This window comes from Elephas maximus, chromosome 5 (assembly GCF_024166365.1).
Source record: "Elephas maximus indicus isolate mEleMax1 chromosome 5, mEleMax1 primary haplotype, whole genome shotgun sequence".
NCBI classification, from domain to species: domain Eukaryota; kingdom Metazoa; phylum Chordata; class Mammalia; order Proboscidea; family Elephantidae; genus Elephas; species Elephas maximus.
In genome coordinates this window covers 165,593,339-165,620,975 of record NC_064823.1, presented here as the reverse complement: position 1 = coordinate 165,620,975, position 27,637 = coordinate 165,593,339, and the positions used below count along the sequence as shown (strand labels likewise).

At 56.0% G+C, this 27,637-nt stretch overlaps 2 protein-coding genes across 3 annotated transcripts; both read left to right on the top strand.

Moving 5' to 3' along the window:
* The first annotated feature begins 392 nt into the window (after positions 1-392).
* On the top strand, positions 393-10,553 carry LOC126076773 (transcription initiation factor TFIID subunit 4-like). Its single transcript, XM_049885321.1, has 4 exons — positions 393-444; positions 1,276-1,701; positions 1,779-2,561; positions 3,311-10,553. Exons 1-4 carry the CDS (start codon positions 393-395, stop codon positions 3,520-3,522), a joined length of 1,473 nt encoding a protein of 490 aa, XP_049741278.1. The 3' UTR covers positions 3,523-10,553.
* Positions 1,923-27,637, top strand: WFS1 (wolframin ER transmembrane glycoprotein). Of its 2 annotated transcripts, none has more exons than XM_049886789.1 (8): positions 1,923-2,030; positions 12,448-12,692; positions 18,484-18,566; positions 20,330-20,474; positions 21,106-21,276; positions 21,456-21,536; positions 22,174-22,328; positions 24,976-27,637. In XM_049886789.1, exons 2-8 carry the CDS (start codon positions 12,449-12,451, stop codon positions 26,782-26,784), a joined length of 2,688 nt encoding a protein of 895 aa, XP_049742746.1. In that variant the 5' UTR covers positions 1,923-2,030; position 12,448; the 3' UTR covers positions 26,785-27,637. The 2 variants fall into 2 exon arrangements, with proteins under 2 accessions (XP_049742746.1, XP_049742745.1); XM_049886788.1 differs by having other exon boundaries at positions 12,444-12,692.

Sequence of the window (27,637 nt, the reverse complement as noted above, 5' to 3'; positions counted from 1 at the left end):
ATTCTGGTGAGGAGTGAGCTTCTTGGATCAGGGGGACACTTGAGACTATGTTGGCATCTCCTGCCTGGGTGGGAGATGAGAGGGTGGAGGGGGTTAGAAGCTGGCAAAATGGACATGAAAACAGAGAGTGGAGGGAGAGAGCAGACTGTCTCATTAGGGGGAGAGTGATTGGGAGTGTGTAGCAAGGTATATATGGGTTTTTATGTGAGAGACTGGCTTGATTTGTAAACTTTCACTTAAAGCACAATAAAAATTATATATATATATATATAAAAAAGGTCAGCTTGGTCCTTCTCAAGAGTAACGGTGCACACTGGAACGCAGGTTCTGATTTGGCAGGCGTGGGGTGGCCTGAGGTTCACTCCTTCCTGTGTTTCTAACTAGCTGTGGCAATGCTGATGCTGCTGGTTGGTCCGCGGACCCATGCTGACCAGCAGCAGTTAGGTAACTTGCCCAAAGTTACAAGCCAGAAACAAATCATGAATCAGTCCCCACCCTGATCTCTCTGTCTCTTTTTGCTCTTAACAGCTTTGCTAGAACTAGGAGATTTATCATGTGTTGTTTGTAAAAATAAATGTAAATACAAAATGGGAAGTAACCCAAATGTCCAGAAATGGAGGACTGTTTAAAATGACGAACGTTTCAGTAAATGTTTATCAGGGCCTACTTTTTTTTTACGTGCCAGGCACATGGTGCAGGAATGAACTCAGAGTCCCTGCTCTCTATTAGGGGAGAGAAGAGGAAGCAATTACTGCCACCCCGAAGTGCTAGTGCCTGCAGCTGGGTCTCTACTGGGTGCATGGGAGCCCTGGGGGGACCCCAGAATGCAGAGCAGGCAGCCTGGGGGCGTCGCGACATCTGGAAATCCATATTTTATAGTGGTAAACCCCCAAAAACCCAAGCCCGATGCCGTGGAGTCGATTCCGACTCATAGCGACCCTCTAGGACAGAGTAGAAGTGCCCCGTAGGGTTTCCAAGGAGCGGCTGGTGAATTCCGACCTTTTGGTCAGTAGTTGAGCTCTTTACTCCTTTTTTTAAAAAAAAAATAATGATAGGCCCAAACCCACCAAGATGGAAAAACACGTATACAGCGTAATCACAATGAAGTTTAAACACGCCTCTTAAAAATGGAAAATATGCTCACATCCCAAAATGAGAGCAGCGATGTTCTTTGAGCGATGCTTTTCCTCTTTCTACTTTTCTGTATTCCCCAAGTTTTCCGTAATTATTACTATTATCGGAGTGGGGGAGACCGTTCTGTTTGACTTTGGGCAGATAAGCTCCCGAGCTGCTGTGGTCAGCGCTGGAGCGCACCCCGGAACCGCCCGGAATCTCTGTCTCTTCTGGGCTCCGGCCAGTCACTAAGGGCTCGGGGTAGGGGCCGAGTCGGGCTGGGCCGAGTCCGCTCGGAAACGTTCGCTGTGCGAGAGGATGTGAGGGTCCTGGGCGGGTCCTGGGCGGGTCCTGGGCGGGGCATGGGCGGGGCATGGGCCGGACCGAGCCGAGTCCGCTCGGAAACGCTCGCCCTGATAGCGGCTGGGCGGGTCCTGGCCGGGTCCTGGGCGGGTCCTGGGCGGATCCTGGGCGGGTCCTGGGCGGATCCTCGGCGGGTCCTGGGCGGGTCCTGGGCGCAAGATTCTGGGCGGGGGCTGGGCGGAGCCCGGGGCGGAGCATGGGCGGGGCCTGGGCGGGCCGGGCCGAGTCCGCTCGGACCCTTTTGGCCCCGCCTCCGGGGCACTCGGCCCTGACTGCGTAGCCGCTGAGCCGGCGGTAACCAGGCGAGGCGCTCCGGGATTGGCGGAGCCGCGCGGTGATTGGCGGGGCGCCGACCGCTGAGCGGGCCGAGCGGGGGCCGCGTGCTCGGAGCCGCGCCGTGAGTGGAGGGCGGCCGTCGCCCCGCCCCGCCGAGGCCCGCCCCTCGCCTGGGCCGCCGGCCTTTCCCCGCGCGCCGCCCGGCTCCCGCCCTGGCGCCTGGCTCCTCGGCGACTTGGCGGCGTCCTGCGCTCCGGGCGCGGGGCCACTGCGGCCGGGTGAGTGCTCGGGGGGCGGGGAAGGGCCCGCAGCCTCGGGGCGCCCCGCCGCCGGCCTCGGCTTCCCTCTGGGCGAGCCCCGTAGGTCCCCCCACGTGAACCGGGGTCCGGGTCTCCCTCCGGCCGGGCCCGCGCCCCCCGCGCCCGCGAGCCCCCCGCGGAAGCCCCGTGCGGGTGGGGAAACTGAGGCCCGCCCTCCGCCGTCCGACCCGAGCTGCCCATCGCGGCCCTTCCCCGCGGCGCCGGCCGGACCGGTGGGAGGACCGCGGAGCCAGGGGCGGGGCCCGGGGCAGGGTCAGCCTCGAGCCGGCGGGACCCCACGGCCGCCTGGAGCCGGGGAGCCGCTGGGCGGGGGCGGCGCAGCCCCGGCCTGGACGCCGGTCCTGCCTGCGCGGACGGCTGCGCGGACGGCCGGCTTGTGGTCAGGACATTCCAGGGCACATTCCAGGGCACCCAGCGTAGCCCCCAGGTGTCAGCTCAGCTCTCGGGGCAGGGATCGTGGTCTCCATTGGCCCCTGTGCTTTCCCGGAGGTACGGTGGCTTCCCGGGCCGGCGGAGTGGGTGACCCCTCTGCCGGCCACTCCCTCACCTTGGACGTTGTCCCCTGGCAGTTGGCCCAGCTTTACAGTTCGTAGAGGGCTTCCCCCGCCTGGGTCTGCTCTCCCTCCCCGTAAGGCACTCTAGACCTTGTATTAGCCCGGAGCCCACACTCTCCTGTGCCCGCTGCTCCCCTTTCTCCACGGGGCACCTAGTATGGGGCCAGGGGTTTGCAGAGAGAGTCCTGACGTTCTGGCATCCCCCCACCCCTAAGAGATGGGCCTTGAACTGGACACAGGAAAGGTGGCTGGGTATCCAGCCTCGCCTTCTTCAGGACAGACTGTGTGCAGATCACCATCCCAGACCCGGCTGGACAGACCTTGGGGACTGGGCCTGGTTATAGCGGGACACAGCTCATCCCTGGACCCCAGAATTCCTGGGCTCGCGGGGGACGGTACCAGACACAGCCCACAATGTGACAGGAAGGACCATGGTGGGGTAGAGCTGGCCTGACCAGCTCCCCCTACAGCCCCCTTGGTCCCCACCTCAGAAAGTGGTACCCTACAAGCCAGGTCTCCCCGGGCTCCCACCTGTCACATTATGCCCCGGCCCCAGAGCCTCCCGGATGCCCAGCTGGGTCCAGCCCTCTGCCCTTCTCCCCTGGACGCCCCCAGCCTCTTCCGGCCTCCCGTTCATCCTGCCTCCCTCAGCCTCCTTCCTCCTTCCTCGTGTGCCCTCCCCAGTGCCCCCTCCCCAGCTGCCATGCACCTCCAGGACTTCTTGCTGGCTCATTCTCCTGGACGCACTCCTTGCTGGAATGCCAGACGCCCCCCTCCGCCTCAGCTGGTACTTGCCACTCACCTGCTCTGCCTTAGACTTAGCCTTCCAGCAGAAGCCCACCCTGTCCCTGGCCGCAGTGGAGCAAGGCCTCTGCTCTAGCCCAGGTGCTGCCTAGTCCTCGCCCTTGGTCTGCCAGTGGCCATGTCCACTCAGGCCCAGAGGAGCCCCTGGGGCCAGCCCATGTTGTCCCTGGGGGAGGATGCTCCAGTGTTTGGCACGAGATCCAGCCTCAGTCCACACATGTTAGCTGGCCAGGGACTGGGCACGGAGCCAGTGTGTGGGGGCCAGGGTGGAGCTAGAGTGAGGGAGCTAGGTGCAAAGTGATATCTGGTATGTGGGGACTGGACATGAGGGCCCAGGGTGCAGCCAGTGTGCGGTGGCTGGGCACAGAGTGGGCCCGCTATGTAGGAGCTGGGTGCCATCAGAGGTGGGGGTGGGACCGGTGTGCAGGGGTTGCAGAGGTGGAGCACAGCCTGGTGTGAGGGGGCTCATGTCCCATGCACCCGCCGCTGTGGGTGGAGCTGGGGGCCTTTTCGTTTGTCCCTTAGTGCTCTGGGGCAGAAAACAGATCCCTGGGAACCACCAAGGGCAGGTGCCTTGTCCTGAGTGGCCCTCCCGTGCCAGAGGCCAGGCAGACACCCCAGGCCCGGAGGACAATTCCCCACCCTGACCCCCTGGGCTGCCTCCTGGGAGATGGGGTCTGGTCACAGGTATCCCACGGCTTCTCTGAGGCACAGGCCAGTGGTCAGGCTGCCTCCTGGGGGGCAGAATCAGCTGGCCTGAGCCAGCATTGGGCATTTCAAGCAGGTGGCTGCCTGGGTCCTTCTGTTCCCATCCTGGTGGACGGGAGGCCCTCTGAGCTCCTGGGTGCTGGCTGTCGCATAGACAGGATAAAAATATACACGGTACTCACCAGCGAAGAATGCGAGCACTGAGCTTTCTGAGCTTTCTGTGGTGCTAGTGCCAGGCTGCCTCTCAGCCACCAGGTGCAAATGGGGCTGGGTGCTGCCTGTGGGTGACTAGGGTAGCTGGAGTTGGTGGGGCGTGGATGTGGGCCTCTTGTTCTGCAGCTGGGGTCTGGGGCTGGGGAGGGACGCGCCCGAGGTCACACATGAGGTCAGTCGACACCCCAAGCCAGTGCCCCTCCCTGGGGCCAGGCTGCCTTTGCCCAGTACACAGGAGGCCCCTGCTATGTGCTCGGCTGGCAGCGGACTCAGAAGTGAAACCCAGTCCCCAGAATTGTCGAAGAAGGCAGGACACCAGAACGTCCCTGGGACCCAGCCCTGGAAATGAACTGTGTTGTTCGTTTTGAAATAGCAAACTCTTCCATCCAGAAAGGGCTGGGCCACCCTCAGGGACTCGGGGAATTATCCTCCTTTCACCTCATTCCCACTCACTGGAGACCTCCTTTAAGCGGGCTTCTTTTGACCAACGTGACAACATGTAGCACTTAGCCCCACAGCCCGCAGAGCCTATGTTCTCTGAAATTCCTTCCTTGAGGTGTTTTTCAACTGAACACACCTTTATTTAGTACCTGGGAGTAAATGGCTTGGAGTTTTTTCATGCTTTACATTTCAGATTGTTTTTCGTCCCTCACACCCTGTACTGCGAGGCTTAAAACCACAGATGTTCTCTCACAGTTCTAGAGGCCAGAAGTCTGAAGTCTAGGTGTGGGCAGGGCCCCGTTCCCTCTGGAGGCCCTTGGGGAGGACCCTTCTTTGTCTCTCCAGCTTTTGGTTTCCAGCGTTCCTTGGTTTGTGGCAGCATAACTCCGTCTCACCCTCCACATGCCAAGAAATTTAAAGACAGCTACCAGGCCAACCGACTGGAAGAGATCCATGTTTATGCCTATTCCCAAGAAAGGTGAGCCAACCAAATATGGAAATTATTGAAAATATCAGTAATATCACATGCAAGTAAAATTTTGCTGAAGATCATTCAAAAGCAGCTGCAGCAGTATGTCGACAGGGAGCTGCCAGAAATTCAGGCCGGATTCAGAAGAGGACGTGGAACCAGGGATGTCGTCGCTGATGTCAGGTGGCTTCTAGTTGAAAGCAGAGAATACCAGAAAGACATCGACCTGTGTTTTATTGACTATGCAAAGGCATTTGAGTTTGTTGATCATAACAAATTACGGATAACATTGCAAAGAATGGAAGTTCCAAAACACTTAATTGTGCTCATGAGGAGCCTATACATAGATCAAGAGGCAGTCGTTTGAACAGAACAAGGGGTTACTGCATGGTTTAAAGTCAGAAAAGGTGTGTGTCAGGGTTGTATCCTTTCACTGTACGTATCCAATCTGTATGCTGAACAGATAATCCAAGAAGCTGGACTATATGAAGAAGAAGACAGTATCGAGATTGGAGGAAGACTCATTAACAACTTGTGTTATGCAGATGACACAACCTTGCTTGCTGAAAGTGAAGAGGACTTGAAGCACTTACTGATGAAGATCAGAGGCCACAGCCTTCAGTAGGGATTGCACCTCAACATAAAGAAAACAAAAATCCTCACAACTGGACCAATAAATAACATCATAATAAATGGAGAAAAGATTGAAGTTGTCAAGAATTTCATCTTACTTGGATCCACAATCAACACCCATGGAGGCAGCAGTCAGGAAATCTAACAATGCATTGGAAAAGATGCTGCAGAATACCTCAAGTGTTGACCAGCAAAGATGTGACCTTGAAGACTAAGGTGTGTCTGATCCAAGCCACGGTGTTTTCAATCGCTTCACATGCATGTGAAAGCTGAATGATGAATAAAGAACACTGAAGAATTGATGCCTTTGAATTGTGGTGTTGGAGAAGAATACTGAATATACCATGGACTGCCAAAAGAACGAACAAATCTATTTTGGCAGAAGTATGACCAGAATGCTCCGTAGCAAGGATGGCAAGACTATGTCTCACATACTTTGGCTATGTTATCAGGAGGGATCAGTCCCTGGAGAAGGACATCATGCTTGGTAGGGTAGAGGATCAGCGAAGAAGAGGAAGACCCTCAACAAGGTGGATTGATAGAGTGGCTGCAGCAATGAGCTCCAGCATATCAAGGATTGTGAGGATGCTGCAGGACCGGGCAGTAGTGTTTCATTCTCTTGTACATGGGGTCACTACAAGTCGGGACCAACTCGACAGCACCTAACAATGGCCTCCATCTTTACATGGCCGTCTTATCTGTGTCTCCCTCCCTCTCTTGTCTTTTTATAGGGATACCAGCCATATAGGATTAGGGCTGACCCTGCTTCAGTGTGACCGTAAGTTGACTGGTTACATCTGCAAAGGCCTGTTTTCAGATGAGGTCACGTTCACAGTACTGGGTTTGGGACATGGACTTGTCCTTGTTGCTGTTGGGTGCTGTCGAGTCAGTTCTAATTCATAACGACCCTGTTGTTAGGTGCCGTCGAGTCAGTTCTGACTCATAGTGACCCTGTGCACAACAGAACGAAACACTGCCCGGTCCTGCACCTTCCTTACAATTGTTATGCTTCAGCTCATTGTTGCAGCCACTGTGTCAGTCCATCTCGTTGAGGGTCTTCCTCTTCCACTGACCCTGTACTTTACCAAGCATGATGTCTTTCTCCAGGGACTGATCCCTCTTGACAACATGTCCAAAGTATGTGACATGTAGTCTCTCCATCCTTGCTCCTAAGGAGCATCCTGGTTGCACTTCTTCAAAGACAGATTTGTTGTGTTCTTTTGGCATTTTTTTTTTTTTTTTGGCAGTCCATGGTATATTCAATATTCTTCACCAACACCACAATTCAAAGGCATCAGTTCTTCTTCGGTCTTCCTTATTCATTGTCCAGCTTTTACATGCATATGATGCAATTGAAAATACCATGGCTTGGGTCAGGCACACCTTAGTCTTCAAGGTGACATCTTTGCTTTTTAACACTTTAAAGAGGTCCTTGCAGCAGATTTACCCAATGCGGTGCATCTTTTAGTTTCTCGACTGCTGTTTCCATGGGTGTTGATTGTGGATCCAAGTAAAATGAAATTCTTGACAACTTCAGTCTTTTGTCCATATATCATGATGTTGCTTATTGGTCCAGTTGTGAGGATTTTTGTTTTCTTTATGTTGAGGTGTAATCCATACTGAAGGCTGTGGTCTCTGATCTTCATTAGTAAGTGCTTCAAGTCCTCTTCACTTTCAGCAAGCAAGGCTGTGTCATCTGCATAATGCAGGTTGTTAATGAGTCTCCAATCCTGACGCCCTGTTCTTCTTCATATAGTCCAGCTTCTCAGATCATTTGCTCAGCATACAAATTGAATAGGTATGGTGAAAGGATACAACCCTGATGCACACCTTTCCTGACTTTGAACCAATCAGTATCCCCTTGTTCTGTCCAAACAACTGCCTCTTGATCTATGTAAAGGTTCCTCATGAGCACAAGTGTTCTGGAATTAATTCCCATTCTTCACAATGTTATCCATGATTTGTTTTGATCCACACAGTCGAATGCCTTTGTGTAGTCAGTAGAACACAGGTAAACATCCTCCTGGTAGTCTCTGCTTTCAGCCTCTCAGCCAGGATCCATCTGACATCAGCAATGATACCCTGGTTCCATGTCCTCCTCTGAAATCAGCCTGAATTTCTGGCAGTTTCCTGTCAATATACGGCTGCAGCCGTTTTTTAATAAACTTCACCAAAATTTTGCTTGCGTGTAGTATTAATGATATTGTTCTATAATTTCCACATTGAGTTGGATCACCTTTCTTGGGAATAGGCATAGATATGGATCTCTTCCAGTCAGTTGGCCAGGAAGCTGTCTTCCATGTTTCTTGGCATAGACGAGTGAGCACCTCCAGTGCTGCATCTGTTTGTTGAAACATCACAATTGATATTCCATCAATTCCTTGAGCTTTGTTTTTCGCCCATGCCTTCAGAGCAGCTTGGACTTCTTCCTTCAGTACCATCAGTTCCTGATCGTATGCTACCTCTTGAAATGGTTGAACATCGACTAATTCTTTTTGGTATAATGACTCTGTGTATTCCTTCCATCTTCTTTTGATGCTTCCTGCATCGCTTAATAATTTCCCCATGGAATCCTTTACTATTGCAACTTGAGGCTTGAATTTTTTCTTCAGTTCTTTCAGCTTAAGAAATGCTGTGCGTGTTCTTCCCTTTTGGTTTTCTATCTCTAGCTCTTTGCACATGTCATTGTAATACTTTACTTTGTCTTCTCGAGAGGCCCTTTGAAATCTTCTGTTCTTTTACTTCATCATTTCTTCCTTTTGCTTTAGCTGCTCAATGTTCGTGAACAAGTTTCAGTCTCCTCTGACATCCACCTTGGTCTTTTCTCTTTCCTGTCTTTTCAGTGACCTCTTGCTTTCTTCGTGGATGATGTCCTTGATGTCATTCCACACCTCGTCTGGTCTTTGGTCACTAGTGTTCAATGCGTCAAATCTGTTCTTCAGATGGCCTCTAAATTCAGGTGGGATAAACTCAAGGTCATATTTTGGCTCTCGTGGACTTGTTCTGATTTTCTTCAGTTTCAGCTTGAACTTGCTTATGAGCAATTGATGGTCTGTTCCACAGTCGGCCCCTGGCCTTGTTCTGACTGATGATATTGAGCTTTTCCATCGTCTCTTTCCACAGATGTAGTCAATTTGATTTCTGTGTGTTCCATCTGGTGAGGTCCATGTGTATAGCCACCATTTATGTTGGTGAAAAAAGGTATTTGCAATGAAGAAGTCGTTGGTCTTGCAAAATTCTACCATTCGATCTCCGGCATTGTTTCTATCACCAAGGCCATATTTTCCACCTGCTGATCCTTCTTTGTTTCCAATTTTCTCATTCCAATCACCAGTAATTATCAATGCATCCTGGTTGCATGTTTGATCAATTTCAGACTGTAGCAGCTGATAAAAATCTTCTGTTTTTTCATCTTTGGCCTTAGTGGTTGGTGCATAAATTTGAATAATAGTCGTATTAACTGGTCTTCCTTGTAGGCGTACGGATATTATCCCATCACGGACAGCGTTGTACTTCAGGGTAGATCTTGATATGTTCTTTTTGACAATGAATGCAACACCGTTCCTTTTTGAGTTGTCATTCCCAGCATAGTAGACTATATGATTGTCTGATTCAGAATGGCCAATACCAGTCCACTTCAGCTCACTAATGCCTAGGATATTGATGTTTATGCGTTCCATTTCATTTTTGATGATTTCCAATTTTCCTAGATTCATACTTCGTACATTGCAGGTTCCGATTATTAATGGATCTTTGCAGCTGTTTCTTCTCATTTTGAGTCACGCCACATCAGCAAATGAAGGTCCTGGAAGCTTTACTCGATCCATGTCATTAAAGTCTACTCTACTTTGAGGAGGCAGCTCTTCCCCAGTCATCTTTTGAGTGCCTTCCAACCGGGGGGCTCATCTTCCAGCACTATATCAGACAGCGTTCCGCTGCTATTCATAAGGTTTTCACTGGCTAATGCTTTTCAGAAGTAGACTGCCGGGTCCTTCTTCCTAGTCTGTCTTAGTCTGGAAGCTCAGCTGAAACCTGTCCTCCATGGGTCGCCCTGCTGGTGCCTGAATACTGGTGGCATAGCTTCCAGCATCACAGCAACACACAAGCCCCCACAGTTCGACAAGCTGACAGACATGTGGTGAATAATGACCCTGTGTACAGCAAAATGAAACACTGCCTGGGCCTGCACATCCTCACAGTTGTTGCATGAGCACATTGTTGCGGCCTCAACCCTTAACACACTCGTAATCCTTGTAAGCTCTCTGGAGCAGGTGGACATTGTAACTGCATTATACAGATGGGGACACTGAGCCGCAGCGGGTCAGGAGCTGTGAATTAGGGCAGGATGGGAATCTGCTCCCTGTATCGGTTCTAGGTGTGAAGTTGTGTCCTGCTGGTGGTGGTAGCCTGCCCCCCTAGTGCCGGACTCTGATAGGGTGGGTCCCTCAGCAGGCCGAGTAGTGAGCTGTGACGGGGTGGGTCCCTCAGGACACTGAGTAGTGAGCTGTGACGGGGTGGGTCCCTCAGCACACTGAGTAGTGAGCTGTGACGGGGGGCTGGGTCCCTCAGCACACTGAGTAGTGAGCTGTGACGGGGTGGGTCCCTCAGCACACTGAGTAGTGAGCTGTGACGGGGGCTGGGTCCCTCAGCACACTGAGTAGTGAGCTGTGACGGGGGCCTGGGTCCCTCAGCACACTGAGTAGTGGGCTGTGACGGGGTGGGTCCCTCAGCACACTGAGTAGTGAGCTGTGACGGGGTGGGTCCCTCAGCAGGCTGAGTAGTGAGCTGTGACAGGGTGGGTCCCTCAGCAGGCTGAGTAGTGGGCTGTGACAGGGGCTAGGTCTCTCAGCACACTGAGTAGTGAGCTGTGACAGGGTGGGTCCCTCAGCAGGCTGAGTAGTGGGCTGTGACGGGGGCCTGGGTCCCTCAGCAGGCCGAGTAGTGAGCTGTGACAGGGTGGGTCCCTCAGCAGGCCGAGTAGTGGGCTGTGACGGGCTGGGTCCCTCAGCAGGCTGAGTAGTGGGCTGTGACGGGGGCCTGGGTCCCTCAGCAGGCCAAGTAGTGGGCTGTGACAGGCGCTGGGTCTCTCAACACACTGAGTAGTGAGCTGTGACGGGGTGGGTCCCTCAGCAGGCTGAGTAGTGGGCTGTGACAGGGGCTGGGTCCCTCAGCAGGCCGAGTAGTGGGCTGTGACGGGGGCCTGGGTCCCTCAGCACACTGAGTAGTGGGCTGTGACGGGGGGCTGGGTCCCTCAGCAGGCCGAGTAGTGGGCTGTGACGGGGTGGGTCCCTCAGCAGGCTGAGTAGTGGGCTGTGACGGGGGCCTGGGTCCCTCAGCACACTGAGTAGTGAGCTGTGACGGGGGGCTGGGTCCCTCAGCAGGCCGAGTAGTGGGCTGTGACGGGGTGGGTCCGTCAGCAGGCTGAGTAGTGGGCTGTGACGGGGGCCTGGGTCCCTCAGCACACTGAGTAGTGAGCTGTGACGGGGGGCTGGGTCCGTCAGCAGGCCAAGTAGTGGGCTGTGACGGGGGCCTGGGTCCCTCAGCACACTGAGTAGTGAGCTGTGACGGGGGGCTGGGTCCCTCAGCAGGCCGAGTAGTGGGCTTTGGTGGGGGCTGGGTCCCTCAGGATGCTGAGTAGCTCAGACACCGGACTCTGCCTCATGGCTGCCCTCGCTCATCGACAGGCTAGTTTCGTGCTGCTGAAGAGCTTCCTGGGTATGGAGGTAGCGAGTTGTCCCCTTGTCATAGAGTTATGGAGTGCTGGCGCTCCTGGCCTCTTTCTGAGATCCCTTCTAGCACACATGGCTTAAATCCATTCACTTTGTAATGTGCTTCAATACCTGGTGGCCTTGAAGTTCTGGGGTTTGGTCCTGTGGCTCAGGCCTGGTGTGAAGGGCTTCGGTGGACAGGTCTGGTTTTAAATTCTGGCCCCCTTGGCTATGCGTGCCCCTTCCTTCTCTCCTGTTTCTCCCCAACACATTAAGTTGTATTCTGTGCTGGGCATGGTCCCTCAGCACGGACCTGCGAGGTGGTGGTGTCATTGTCCCTGTTTCTCAGATGGGCACACTAGGGCCCAGGGTCACAGGAATGGGGACCAGGCCTCAGACGGTAGGGCCTGCATATGACAGTTGGGGAGTCTTCCTTCAGTTTCCTTGTCTGACACAAGGGTGATCTTAACGGAGGAGCTGTGGTAAGGTCAGATCCAGAGATCAGCCCCGCCTGCCTCCTCTGCTCCCCTTTCTGTTATGGGGGGGCCATGGTGAGGCCAAACCCACAGCAGCCCCCACCCACCCCCTCTGCTCCCCTCTGTTTTGTGGGGGGCCGTGGTGAGGTCAGATCCAGAGGTCAGCAGCTCCCTCCTGCCCCCCTGCTCCCCTCTGCTATGGGGGGCCATGGTGAGGTCAGATCCAGAGGTCAGCAGCTCCGACCTGCTCCTCCTGCTTCCTTCTGTTATGGGGGGCCATGGTGAGGTCAAATCCAGAGGTTGGCAGCCCCCACCTTGTTCACAGGTGACCCTGCCCTGTGTCTGACCTCTATTCTTCTTTGCAGGCAGCATGGACCCCGGCACCCCTCCACCTCCAAACCCCACCCACCCGCAGCTCCAGGCCCGAGCCCGGCTCAACGCCACCACCTCACTGGAGCTGGAGAGGAGTGACGAGCCCCAAGCCGGGCCTGGACCCCGAGCCGGGCCTGGACCCCGAGCCAGGCCTGGACCCCATGACACAGGGGGTGCAGTAGCTACCCCAGCCACGCCCCAGGCTGAGCAAGCCCAGAACCAAGAAAGAGCAGCTGGCCCAGGTGAGAACAGTTGACCCCCAAGGGGAGGTCCACCTGTGGGTGGGGTTCTGGGTGGCCTTCACAGGGGGAGGCTATGCCCTGTGGCCAGATGCCCCCATGCACAGCACCTTGGTTGACCTCTGTGCCTGGGCACTGATCTGAGTTCACGGGCCTCCACTTTATTTACCATCTGACTGTTCCCTGTGGCCGGTGCCCCGTGCCCTGACATCCTCCCGGCCCAGTCATGGGGCCATCTGGTCAGGCACTCCGCTGGGCTGGGTACCCGGCATCCACCATTCCCAAGGCTCAGGGCCCCCTGCACCTGGACCCCCGCCTTTACCTAGACCAGCTCACAGAGCCCATTCCCCCAGTCCACTCTGGGGCCGCCTTATGCCCCTGAAAACCCCAGTTCTGAGGTGCCTCACTGTGCTGCCGTCAGCAACTCGGTCCCCACAAAAGACATGGCGGGGGCATGGGGATGAATGGGGGAGCAGTGCACAGACAGAAACCCGGTCCCCACGGTCAGTCTGGGGGATGCGGGGATGATGCACAGACCCCATTGGGTCTCATGTTCAGAGACGGGTGTGTCCCACCCTGCAGCCTTTGCTGGGGAGGGTCCTGTGAGGGTCTGGTATAGCGGATTCTAGGACCTTTCCATCCCAAGGCCTGACTGGACAGCCCTCGCTGGCCCTCATTCTGTGGCTCGCCTGCTGCCTGCTCCCCGTGCCGCTGTTGACCCCTTCCGAGGCCAAGGGGTAGGGGGGCTTGAGCGGCTTCTCTTGAGAAACCCCCATAGGAGGGATGGGAGCTGTCTCCTCGGAGAGGACAGGGGCGGCCTCCGAGAGACGGTCCCTTCTGGGACCTCGGGTGCTACCCCCCCGCCCAGGCCATCGAAGGACAGCTCCTGGGACAGAGACGAGAGGGAGACAGTACAGAGGACCATAGTGAGGTGTGGGCCCCATGTCCTCCCCACCTTGAGGGGTAGCTGGGGTCAGGCCATCCATCCATCCAGTGTGGGCAGGGCTGGAGGTGAGGAACGGCCTCACAGGGCCTGTGGGTGCAGAGAAGACAGATGGTACCTTTATAGGGCCTGCTGGGGGAGCCCTGGGGGGCAGGTCTGTAAGGGCTTGGTGTCCCCTGAAGTGGGAGCTGCCGGCAGCCACCGATCAGGGCAGTGACACAAATCGTGCTTGCTTTTTTTTTTCGTGAGGTGCGATCAGCATGACAACATAACAGTTTTAGAGTGCACGCTGGCATCTGGTACATTGTCGTTGCATGTAACCGTCATGTCTGGCTTGTCTAGAACATTGCATCGCCCCAGAAGCAGGCCCTGTACCCGTGGTTGGTCGGTCCCCATTCTGCCCTTATCCAGCTGCTGACAACCACTAATCCATGTTCTGTCTTCACGGGCTTCCTGTCCCGGACATTTCTTCTGCATGGATCACCTGATAACGTGCCCTTTTGTGTCTGACCGACTTGACTCAGCGTATCGTTTTCAAGGTTCATTCGTGTCTAGCACGTGTCAGGACTTCACCTCTCCTTGTGGCTGGGTAACATTCCATGTGTGGAGGGACTACACCGTGTTTACCCATCCCGTGCTGATGGACACGTGGGTTGTCTCCACCTGTTGGTGGGATGGTGCCACAGTGAACACTGATGTGCGTGTGTCCGTCTGTGTCGTGCTTTCCAGTCTCCGGTTCATACCTAGGACTGCGATTGCCAGGTCATGTAGGGATCCCGTGTTTAACTTTCTGAGGATCCGCCTCACTGTTGTGCCTGTTGTGCCTTTTAAAGGCTGTGGTGTGGGCAAGGGCAGAAGCAGGGAGGATAGGAGAGGGGCTGTCACCGGACTTGAGCCCGTGGCGGGGACCTGGGTCAGGCAGTGTACACTGAGAGGGCTGGCCACCTTGTCCTGCAGCCCCTGACTTCGCTGGTTCCCACTCACTCTGGCCACCTGAGAGCACGGCGTCATCACCTCATTTCTGAGGCAGACCCCTGGCCGGGCTTATGGCTGTTGCTGGTCTCAGAAGCCCTCAGGCTGGCCCTGAGGGCACAGCAGGTGTCTGCTGACCACCAGCAGACAAACTAGCCACTGCGCTGGCTAGCCGGGATGTCACCTCTGACAGAGGGTGTCAAGTGAGCCCCAGAAAGGACAAGGAGGGGTGGCCGGATCCCCTCTGCATACCAGGCTGCTGTGCCATGAGTGGTGGCCAGCATGGTCTCCATCTCCTCAGTCCTGACGCGGTGTGCCGGCTCAGCCTCAACTTTGTCCATAACATTGTGTTGGGTTTTTAGTGTGCAAATGTGGGCCCGCCACTAGAGGCTGGACCTGGGGTTTCGAGGAGGGCTGGGCAGTCATTGTTAGCAGTGGCCTCGTGCCCAGCCGGTGAGCCCTACCAGCTGAGACCCTGGCCCAGCTCTGTGCCTAACTCACCTGGGGAGTGTTTGGGAGGGTCGCCGCCCCAGAGCCGTTGCCTCTGACTCTTAGGCGTGGGCCCCCACGTTGAGGCTTTCAGGGCTGGTCCAGGGCCTCCCATGTGCCGAGCACCGCAGCAGGTGTACATCTGCTTAGGTCACTCTCGCACCAACGCCGTGCCTGCATCTGCCCCGGGCGGGGCTCACTGGAGCTTCCACCCACTGCTTTTTTTCCTTTCGAGGTGGGAAACCTCCTTCTGTTGACATTTGGCCTCCAGACTTCATCTCTCCTGCCTTGGTGGCCCCTTCATCTAGGGTGGCTGCTCACCTACAGAAAGTCCTACTGTAGGAGGGAGACAGGAGACTGTCCAAGCCCCCAGCCGTGGTCACCCCACAGCCCACCATTCCTCACGATGGACCCCTGGCCGCCTTGAAAGGAGGCGGCTGCAGAGTAGGCCGGGTTACCCCTCCCTGGCACCAGCCCTGGGAGCTCCTTGGTGCTGGCAGAATCTCTGTGGCTTCTCTCCCTGGGCCCCCATGCCCCTGCACACCCAGGCCTTCTCCGTCCTCCAAATCTCCCTCCACACCTTCCCTCCACCATGTGGGAACCTTGACCGAAAACACTCACCTCCTTTTCACCCTCACATCCATTCACGTCATCAATTCTAACTCATAGCGACCCTGTAAGACAGGATAGAACTGCCCAGTAGGGTTTCCAAGGAGCAGTGGGTGGATTCAAACTGCCGACCTTTTGGTTAGCAGCCAACCTGCTAAAACCCTACCCTCCTAGGGCTCTGCTTTCTTCTGTCCTTGACCTGCTCAAAGAACACGTTATCCATGACACCTGATGAACATGTTTATGTACACACAACACACGTGTACAATACACAGCACACACACGTACACACATACAAATACATACATGTACGCACATTGCACACGTACACATACAAATACACATACCACACGTGCACAATACACACCACACACGTCTTGGTGGGCTGACCTGAGACCCTGTTCAACCTTGTCTCCCAGCCTCTGGGCAGGCAGGCCAACCCAGGACCCCAGATGACCTCATCTCCTGGCCCCTGGGCAGTGGGCTGACCAAGGACTCTGGACAACCACAGAGGCCGCCCCCTCTCTCCATTGCTGTGTGGCTCCCAGGGTGGAGACTGGAGTGTGGAACTCGTGTGGTTAAATCTGGGAAGTGAACACCAGCCCTGCGGAAGGAGCGGGGCTGTGGGAGTGTAGATAAGGGGAGTCACAGCCAGAGTGGTTTCTTCCCTGGAGGGGAGGGGAGGAGAGAGTCAGCGCTGGACGTGGAGGGTGGGCCTGCCACGTACATGGTTCCGCACCCACCCCCACCCGCACAGCCTTGCGTCTACCCCCCCCCACAGCCTTGCATCCACGCCCACGCACACGGTCCTGCGTCCACCCCTAGTCCACCCCCACGCACACGGCCTCGCGTCCACCGCCATGCAAGGCCAGCCCAGCCCTGCGCCCACCCCTGCATGCACACTCCTGGATCCACTCCCACATGCACTAGCCTGCATCCGCCCCAATGTGCACAGCCCCATTTCTACCCCCTCGCACATGGCAGGCCTAGCTCTGCCCCACCCCGAGTAGGACCCCAGGCTCAGAGGCTAACGTTGGGACCCCAGCCCTGGGCAGAGGTGTGGAAAGGTGTTGGGGCAGCATGGCTCACTGCCTGCTGAGGTGCTCTTGTTGCCATGAGACTGCTGACACTGTGCTGGTAGAAGCCGCCTCTCCTCCCCCTGAGCCGACGACGGGGCTGTGCGCGGTGGGTGGAGGCGCCCTCTCTGCTGACCTTGGAGGTGACGGTGGCCACCAATCAGCAGGACTGCTTCATCTGCGGCCCTTCCCAGCCGCCGGTACCGGGCAGGTATGTTGACAGCTGCAGGGACCCAGCCACCAGGTAGCTGTCCCTCCATGGGGCAGCTGGATGCTGTGAATGTGGACGTAGACCCCTGGGAGGAAGGGGTTCTGAGGGGGAAGGGGTGAAGCCACAGGGCCCCTGCCCACAGAAGGGAGATGCTGAGGGGAAAGGGGTATGGGTCCAGGGCTCCCAGACTGTCATGCCCAGGCGGGGAGAAGTGCTTGACGGTGGTGCCCGAGATGCCTGGGAAGGGATCCTGGCATCCAACAGGGCCTTGAGAGTCAGGGTCAGGAGAATGGGTGTTGTTGTGAGCGGGTGGAGCTACTGAGGTGCTAACCTGGAGAGTGGCATATGTTGTGATGCTTTGTGTTTACAGAAACACCTTCTTGCTGTGTGGAGAGCGGCTTGTGGGGCAGCGGGAGGCCGTGTGGGGCTGGGGCAGGTGGACATGGGGTTGGAGGTGGTTGGCTCTAGAGCTGTGGGAAATGGGGTCAGGGGGTGGCAGTGAGAGACTCAGAGGAATTAAGGGTGCCTCGATTCCTGGCTGGGGCTGCCTGGTGGACAGTGTGGTGTTGCCTGAGGAAAGGGCACCAGGGAGGTGTCTGAGGGCTTTGAGCTTGGTCCTGGATGGTGGGTGTGAGACCCAGGGGGGCCAGGCTGCAGGTGAGGTCAGGGGATGGGGGTTGGCAGTTCCTGTGGCCCCCAGCCCAGGCCAGCCAGGCAGTAGCCAGCACCAGCCCTGTCCTCAGTGTCCGAGGGCGCTGACGACCAGGAGCCCTTGTCCTCAAACCTCCAGGCTCAGACCTGGCCCCTGACTGCAGCTCCCCATGCCCTCAGGCACTGCGTGCTGGCAAAGGCCAGCTGGTGACAGGCTCTGGGTGCCTTTCACTGTTACCTCTGACTTGCATTTCAAGCCTCAGACATCACGTTCTCCAAGAAGCTCTCCAGCCTGAATAGGTGTCTCCGTGGGCCCACCTGGCCCCCAGGTGTGCTGCGAGGGCTGGACTCTGCCTCTTCCAGCTCGTGCCTGAGCTCCTGTGGGATGGCGTGGGTGGTGCTCAGCCAGCTCTGATGGTGACTGATGAGAGGCTGGTCCATGGCCCTGCACCAGACCTGTTGGGGCATGACAAGAACGTATCCTCTCACGGGTATGGAGGCAGAAGTGCGAGATTGGGGTGTCGGCTGGCTTCTCCTGAGGCTCTGAAGGAGTCTGTCACTGCCTCTCCCAGCTTCTGGTGTCACCACAGCCAGCCTTTGGCGTCCAGGGTTTATAGATGAAACCGGTCCCTGCCTCCCTTGTTACACAGCTGTCTCTGCCCTGTCTGTCTGTGTCTGTGTGTCTTCTGCTCCCCTTACAAGGGTACCAGTCAGCTCCAGTGTGACCTCACGTTCACTGATGACACTGATGACATCTGTGATCCAAATGGGGTTGTGTGCACAGGTGCCGGGCGTTAGGACTGAGTGGGTCTTTACAGGGTGATGTCCGTCTGTCTGTTACAGAGCTTATGAAGGAGGACATGGCGCTCCCCTTCGAGGAGGTCCTGGAGAAAGCCAAGGCTGGGGACCCCAAGGCACAGACGGAGGTGAGGACCACTGTTCCCCTGGGGCAGGGGGGACGGTGCTGTGGGGGCCCAGCGAGTGACACCCGGCTGCAAGCCTTTCTCACAGCACTCCATGCTCACTGCATTCCCACCCTCCTTGCTCCCACCTGCCCAGGCTCCGGGCCCACCACGCACCGCACCCTCCCCTCCCTACAGTGTGAGACTCATCCTGTCTGTGGCGGGGGTGGGTACCAGGCCCTGTATAGGGAGAGGCTAAGGTGACTAGCAGATGTGGCCCATCCCCAGGTGTGGACAGGTTGGGGGAGCAACAGGGAAAACCCCCCCAGTCCTGGTGGGGTGATGCCGGCAGGGTGCAGAGCTAACAGTAGGGAACCTGGTGTCCCTGCCGGCTCGGTACCTTGTGTTTAGTGTGTGGATGTTCCTGCTCCCCCTCTCCAGGGTGGGGCGGGGGCCGTGTTCTTGTGATCCTGTCACCTCTGTGCTTGCTTCAGGCACCCCCGGGGGCTCAGTCAGCACCTGTAGGACAGACAAGGGCAGGAGATACCCTGTGCCACCCTGAGCCCCACAGGCCCCCAGCTGCCGCTTCAGGCATGGCTCCTGAGTGCGGTGCAGGCGGGTGTCTGCTGCATTCCTTTTCCGAGGGTTCTGGGACATTGGTGGTCCAGCCTCGGGTGGCACAAACGAGGATGCTCTGCATCCAGCCCCCTGGACTCAGACCCCCAGCCACCCCCTGGGAGGTTACATGCCCACTTTTCAGAGAGGCCTGGTGGTCTCGCTGCAGTCATGCGGTTGTGGCCCAAGTGGCGGCTTCCCACTGCTACCCTCGCCAAGTGTGTGGCTCCAGCTGGGGCCTGGTGTCTTCAGAGCTGTTCCCGCCGTGCTCACCCACACTCCACACCCACCTTGTCCTCACACCCACACTGTACTGCAGAGACTCCAACCAGACTGGGCGTCCCAGGTGGGGGCAGAGCTGGGGCTGCGCTGGCCCTGGGCCTCAGTTTCTCCATCTGTAGAGAGCATAGGACTAGGTCAGGGACCGCAGAGAACCTGGATTTTAGCTCCGGCCACATGGCCACCACAAGGGCTCAGCTGTACGACATGGAACAGTGTGCGCAAGGTGTACACAGGTGGGCACGACAGTGTGCCGTGAGTAGACCAAACCATTCTGAGTTTCCATGCACTGATAGGTGGGAGGGCCTCCTGGCATCTGGCCCACAGGGGTAGAGGAGTTCCCAGGAAGGAGATGTGTACATGGCAGGGCTGGCCTTTCCGTGCCGTTCAGTGCTGCTGTGGGGAACGGTGCTGGGGCCAACGCCAGCTGAGTGCAGGACACCCCACCTCTGCAGCTGGCTCAGGGGACAGAGTAGGCTGAGTGTGGGAGGGGCCAGCTACAGGACAGGATGGGGGGCCCAGCAGGAGGAGTGAGTAGGGTGGGCAGTGAGCCTGTGTGGAGTGTGTCATGGCATCTGGTGGGGTGGGGCACAGCTAGGGGAACGTGTCACTGTCTGGTGGGATGGGGTATGGGTTAGGCAGGTGACGAGCCCCATGTCATGGTATCTGGTTGGGTGGGTGTCTGGCTGGGAAGTAGACCAGGTGGGAAGTAGATGGGGCTGGGAAGCCCCATCACGGCAGCTGGTGGGGTAGGGGGGGCCTGCCTGGGGGAGTATGTTACCATGTCTGGTGGGGCGGGGACCTGGCTGAGCAGCCCCAGGTGGGCAGTGAGCCCCTGTCCCAGCGCGCTTCTTACAGGTGGGTAGGCACTACCTGCGGCGTGCTCCTTACAGGTGGGCAGGCACTACCTGCAGCTGGCTAGTGAGGCAGATGAGGAGCTCAACAACTGCACGGCTGTGGGCTGGCTGGTCCTGGCTGCAAAGCAAGGCCGGCGTGAGGCAGTCCGATTGCTGCGCCGGTGCCTGGCAGGCAGGAAAGGTGAGTGTGCTTGGCCAAGACGGTACCCAGCCTGAGAGCTGAAGTGCAGGGCTGTAGGGCTGGCGACATGCATCCTGCCGTGTGGCTGTGCCCGGCCTCTCCGTCAGTCAGCGTGTTGGAGTACAGCATACGTAGCCTGGGATGTCTCTGTGCCCTGTGGTCAAGGCGGGTCTGTGAGCGGGTAATTATCACTCCTCTCTGCTGGATTCTGATCCGAACAGAGGGCCCTGGAGCCGGTGAAGAGGGTCAGCATGATGTGGGCTGAGGTTAGGCAGCAGCTCCATGGGGTGGACTTTCCATCCAGTCTGGGCAGAGCCGCTGGGTCATGGGCCCCTCATAAGCCCGGGGGGCGGGGGGCAGTGGAGGACAGTGTTGCTCCTGGGCAGCCTCAGGAAAAGGGAGACAGGGGTCTTGGGAGCCGGGATAAGGGGAAGGGGTGAGGGGGCCAGACAGAGCCACCTTTCCTCACACTGTCCAGCCCTGGTGACCTGCATGCCTGAAACCCTGCATGGACCTCGCCTTCTGAGCCTTCTCAGGCAGTGAGGCGGGGGTGGGGGGGCTCAGGCATCCCTGGTGACATTGGACAAGTCCCTGGCACCCCAGATGACGGTGGAGGTGGCCCTGCCCACAGGCATCACCTCCGAAAATGAGCAGCAGGTGCAGGAGCTGACCTCGGAGACGGAGCTGGAGCGGGCAGTGCGCAAGGCGGCCCTGGTCGTGTACTGGAGACTCAACCCCAAGAAGAAGAAGCAAGTGGCCGTGTCAGAGCTGCTGGAGAACGTGGGCCAGGTTGACAGGCATGGTGCGTGGTGTTGGGTGGGGCCCACCGTGGGGAATAGGGATTCCCTAGGAGAACAGTGAGGGATGGGTCCTGACTGTGGGGCTGGGAGCCCAGGATCCTGTGGGCCTGTTTCCAGGCTACAGGGCTGGGGGACACTGGGAGGAATAATTGCCAGGGTCTCACTCACACTGTCCCTGCAGATGGGGGAGCGCAACCAGGCCCTGTCCCCAAGTCCCTGCAGAAGCAGAGGCGGATGTTGGAGCGCCTGGTCAGCAGCGAGTGTGAGTATGGCTGTGGCACCATGGTGCCCCTGCCACCGGCTCCCAGACAGTCAGCCTGGATCCCCACCTACCAGCCTGCCTTCCCTCTCCCCCTCAACCTGCTGTGGGCCCCCTGCCCACCTTCCCAGCCCCCTGCCCCCTGGGTCCCTGCCAGGATGTCAGAACATGAGTGGGTTTTGGGTCTGGTCTGTTTAGAGCTGACCTATCCAGGGTTCATGTTCTGAGCACAGGGTGCCCGCTCTGAGGGAGGAGAGATGGCCCAGAGACCAGTAGCAAAGCCAGCCAGTAATGCAGGTGTGTGGGCGCATCAGGGGCACCCCAGGGAGTCTGCTATGGTAGGCAACAAGGGGGGCCCAGGCAGAGGGTTCATCAGCAGGAGCAAAGGCCCAGGAGATCACAGCACAGTGAGGGATCAGCAGGGGACAGGCTGCAGGGTTGTGGGGGCAGGGAGGGAGATGTCATCTGAAGAACTCTCTGCCATCCCTCCCTCCGCATCCAGCCTGGTCCTGTCCACCCACCTGGCCCCTGCCCCTCCATGCACCATGCTGGCCCAATGCACTGCCCCCACCCATCTGTCCCTGCCAACAGCCTGAGCTCTCTGCCCCAGGGGACCCTTGTCCTTTCTTGTGTGCTGCAGCCAAAAACTACATCGCGCCCGACGACTTTGTGGAGATCACCAAGAGGTACGCCAAGGGTGTCATCCCCAGTGGTCTGTGCCTGCAGGGTGAGGACGGGGATGAGGATGAGGAGCTGGCTGGAAGAAGCCCTGAGGACCTGCCGCTGCGCCTGAAGGTGAGGCGACTCAGCCCTGCGTGTGCCCCAGTGCTCCAGGACGCCATGGGGGAGCCCCACCTTAGCACATGGGTCCTGGAGCTGCGTAGGGTGTCCCTCGGATCACCCTGCAGGGGTTCTGTTCTGTGTGGAACTCCCCTTTCCGTGGACAGAATGACGACAGTACAGAACGGAGCAGCACCTAGTCTAAAGTTCAACACCGCGGGTTAGTAATAGAGTGCTTAATCCTTTGTTCCACCAAGGGACTCTTTTCTCACGTAGAGATTGCAAATATTTTGTTAGGTGAATACCTAAGTATTTCATTATTTTTGGTGGTAATGTAAATGGTATTGTATTTTTTTTAATTTCAAATTTCAACTCATTTTGTATATTAAACTTACATCCTGCAACTTTGCTATAATTGCTTATTCATTTCAGGAGTTTTTTAGTCAGTTCTTTGGGATTTTCTACATAGACAGTCATACCGTTTGTGAATAAAAACAGTTTTATTTTTTCCTTCCCAATCTTTTATTTTGTTTTCTTGTCTAATTTTGATTTCCAGTACAATGTTGAATAGGAGTGTGAGAGGGACATCCTTGTCTTGTTCCAGCCTTAGGGAGGAGGGATGTCATTTCCCACCATTAAGTGTGATGTTGGCTGTAGGGTTTTTGTATATGTTCTTTTTCAAGTTGAGGGGGTTCTCCTCTATCCCTGGTTTGCTGAAAGTTTTTTTTTTTTTTTTTATGAATGGGTGTTGGATTTTGTCAGATGCTTTTCTGGATCTATTGATAACGATCATACGATTTTTTTCTTTAGTCTGTTGGTATGATGGATTATGTCAGTTGAGTTGTGAATGTTAAACCAGCCTTGCATACCTGGAACAAATCCCACCTGGTCACATGTACAGTTCTTTTAACGCATTGTTGGATTCGATCTGCTAATAATTTGCTGAGGATTTTTGCACCTATGTTCATGAGAGATATTGGACGGTAATTTTTCTTCCTAGCCACACCTTTGCCTGGTTTCAGAATTAAGGTAATGCTTATCTCATAGAATGAGCAGTGTTCTCTTCTCTGTGTTGGAAAACTTTGAGAAGGTTTGGTGCTAATCCTTCTTTAAATGTTTGGTAGAATTTACCCGTGAAACTATCTGGGCCTGGAGCTTTCTGTTTTGAAAGGTTACTATTCATCGATTTAATTTCTTTAATAGATAGAGGCCTATTCAGATAATCGATTTCCCTTTGTGAGTTTAGGTAGTTTGAGTCTCTCAAGGAATTGGTCAATTTCATCTAAGTTACTAAATTTGTGAGCGAAGAGTTACTCACAGTATTTCTTTGGTGTCCTTCCAATATCCATGGAGTCAGCTGTGATGGCCCCTCTTAATGTTTCTCGTATTAGCAATTTGCATCGTCTTTTTTTCTTGGTTGGTTTAGCCAGTGGCTTACCAATTTAAAGAACCAGCTTTTGGTTTCATTGATTTTCTCCATTAATGTCCTGTTTCCAGTTCCATTGATTTCGGCTCTAATTTTTATTATTTCTTTTCTTCTGCTTATGTTGGAATTAGTTTGTTCTTCTTTTCCGAGCTCCCTAAGGCGGCAGCTTAGGTCACTGGTTTTAGATCCCCCCTTTTCCAACGTACGCACTCAGTGCTGTTGGTTGCCCTCCAAGCACTGCTTTCGCTGCATCCCACAAATTCTGACCAGTTTTATTTTTGTTTTGTTCAAAATAGCTTCTAATTTCTCTGAAGACTCTTTATTTCATCTGTGTATTATTTACAAGTGTGTTGTTTAATCTCTAGTTTTTTTTGTATCTTCTACCTATCTTTTCTAGTTTAATTGCATTGTTGTCTGAGAACATACTCAGCATGATTTCTCTTCTTTTAAATTTGTTAAGGTATGTTTTATGGTCAGGAATGTGGCCAGGCTTGGCGAGTGTTCCGTGCGAGCTTGAGAAGAATGTGTATTTTGTTGTTGTTGGATGAAGTAATGTATAAATGGCAATTAGATCATCAGGTTGATTGTTGGTGCCGTTCGACTCTGTCCTTACTGATTTTCTGCCTGCTGCATCTGTTGATTACTGATAGGAGTGTGCTGAAATCCCCAACTGTAACAGTGGATTTGTCTCTTTGCTGCAGTTCTGTCAGTTTTTGCCTCAGGTATTTTGACGCTCTGTCATTAGGCACATACACATTCAGGACTGTATGTCTTGGATAGTTGACCCCCTCATCATTATATAAAGCCCCTCTTTTTCCCTGATAGTTTTCCATGCTCTGAAGCCTGCTTTCTCTGAAATTGATGCAGATACTCTCTTTTGGTTGGTATTAGCGTGGCATAGCTTTCTTCATCTCCCTCCTTTGAACGTAGCTGTGCACTGTGTTTAAAGTGGGTTTCTTATAGACAATACATGGCCGGGTCTTATATTTTATCCACTCTGACAGTCTCTGTCTTTTATTTGGTGTAGTTAGACCGTTCATATTTAATGTGATTGTTAATACAGGTCACAGCCGACCTGCTCTCCCTGCCGCCCACCTCGTGAACAGAGAGGCTTGTGGTGGGAACACGGCTGGGCGAGCTGCCTGCTTCACCAGGAACTGGTGCTTAGAGAGGGCAGCGTGCTGGGCAGTTTGTGGAGCCCTTGTCTGAGCTCTGGCACCCCTCTCACCCCCCTAGGTGGTCAGGTACCCCCTGCACGCCATCATGGAGATCAAGGAGTACCTCATTGACGTGGCTTCCAAGGCAGGCATGCACTGGCTGTCCACCATCGTACCCACCCACCACCTCAACGCCCTGCTCTTCTTCTTCATCATCAGCAACCTGACCATCGACTTCTTTGCCTTCTGCATCCCCCTGGTGGTCTTCTACCTGTCCTTCGTCTCCATGGTCATCTGCACCCTCAAGGTGTTTCAGGACAGCAGGGCCTGGGAGAGCTTCCGCACACTCACCGACCTGCTGCTGCGCTTCGAGCCCGGCCTGGACGTGGAGCAGGCCGAGGGCAACTTCGGCTGGAATCACCTGGAGCCCTACGTCCACTTCCTGCTGTCTGTCTTCTTTGTCATCTTCTCCTTCCCTGTCGCCAGCAGGGACTGGGTGCCCTGCTCTGAGCTGGCCCTCGTGTCCATCTTCTTCACCGTGACCAGTTACACCAGCCTGGGCTCCTCAGCCGAGCCCCACACCCGCCGGGCACTGGCCACTGAGGTGGCGGCTGGCCTGCTGTCCCTCCTGCCCGCCCTGCCCTTTGACTGCCAGCCGCTGAAGCTGCTTGGCCAGACCCTGCTCCGCGTGCCACTGGGCCACCTGTTCGTGCTCAACGTCAGCATTCCCTGCCTGCTCTACCTGCACCTCTTCTACCGCTTCTTCCGCATGGCACAGCTCAAGCACTTCAAGGGCACCTACTGCTACCTGGTACCCTACCTGGTCTGTTTCATGTGGTGTGAGCTCTCGGTGGTGCTGCTGCTGCAGTCCACCAGCCTGGGGCTTGTGCGCGCCTCCATTGGCTACTTCCTCTTCCTCTTTGCACTCCCGGTGCTGGTGGTGGGGCTGGTCCTGATGGGCCTGGTGCAGCTGGCACGGTGGCTTGTGTCCCTGGAGCTGACCAAGGTGGCAGTCGCAGTGGTGGCATGTGGCATCCCACTGCTGCTGCGCTGGGGGCCTGGTGCCCGCGCCTCAGTGGCAGGTGCGCTGCGGTCGCTGACACGTAGCTCTGTGGTCAAGCTCATCCTGGTCTGGGTCTCAGCCGTGGTGCTCTTCTGCTGGTTCTATGTGTACCGGTCGGAGGGCATGAAGGTGTACAACTCCACGCTGACCTGGCCACAGTACAGCACCCTGTGTGGGCCACGTGCGTGGCGGGAGACCAACATGGCACGTACACAGATCCTCTGCAGCCACTTGGAGGGCCACCGTGTCACCTGGACAGGCCGCTTCAAGTATGTGCGAGTGACGGAGATTGACAACAGCGCGGAGGCAGCCATCAACATGCTGCCCTTCGCTGTGGGCGATTGGCTACGCTGCCTGTATGGCGAGGCTTACCCACCCTGCAGCACTGGCGGCATCCCCACCGCTGAGCAGGAGCTCTGCCGCCTCAAGCTGCTGGCCAAGCACCCCTGCCACATCAAGCGGTTCGACCGGTACAAGTTCGAGCTCACTGTGGGCATGCTACCTGGCAGCCCCAACGGCACTCGTGGCACCGAGGAGGATGACGTCACCAAGGACATTGTGCTGCGTGCCAGCAGTGAGTTCCGCACTGTGCTGCTCAGCCTGCGCCAGGGCAGCCTCGTCGAGTTCAGCACCGTGCTAGAGGGCCGCCTGGGCAGCAAGTGGCCCGTCTTCGAGCTCAAGGCCATCAGCTGCCTCAACTGCGTGGCACAGCCCTCACCAGCCCCACGGCACGTCAAGCTTGAGCAGGACTGGCGTGGCACCGTACATGGCGCCCTCAAGTTTGCCTTCGACTTCTTTTTCTTCCCATTCCTGTCGGCCGCATGAGGATGCTCCCCAGGGTGCCCCAGCCCCAACGCAGATACTGAATGTGCGAGAGATGTGCTCATGGGTGTGTGTGTGTGTGCTATGCATGTGTGCATATGGATGCATGCATGTGTATGTGCTCACAGGGTGTGTGTGTGTGTGCATATAGGTGCATCCATGTGTGTGCTCATGGGTGTGTGTGCTTGTGTGAATGTGCTCACGGGTGTGTGTGTGCATATGGATGCATGAATGGGCGTGTGTGTCCTCGTGTGAATGCATGCAAGGTGTTTGCAGGCGCATGCGTATCTGCACTCACGTGTGAATCCAGACTGCTCCGGGCCGTGCCACCCCTTCTTGCTCACCCACTGTGCACACCACGTCATTGGGAACCATGTGCTGCTCCTCACACCACCCAGACCTTCCCCAGCAGGGCCAGAGTTGATGAGAACGCAGGACCCCTGTCCTGAGAAGCACTTTAGAGATGGAATTCTCCCCCAGATACCCCCACCATGTGTGCTCTGCATTGACTCGTCTTCAAGAGCCAGGTGTGCTGTGCCACACAGACTGAGCCACGTGTGTTATTTATTTGCTCCCTGCTGAGCCTGACAGCGGTCGGCGAACCCTGGGGACAGGCAGGACCCCCAGGCTCCTTGGCGGTGAGGCCTTGGCAATGCTGTCATCTGAGGCAGGTGGTCCGGGCCAGCCCTGGGGGCTCGGGTCCAGAAGGTGTGTGAGGCACAGCAATGGCGGCTTGAGCACACCTGGGTTTAGGAAACACGCAGTAACCCAGGTGCCACCAATGCTGAGAAAGGCTTGGCCGCATTCCACCCTACAGCACAAAACAAAGTCCTCCTGAAATAAAACTCATGGTGAA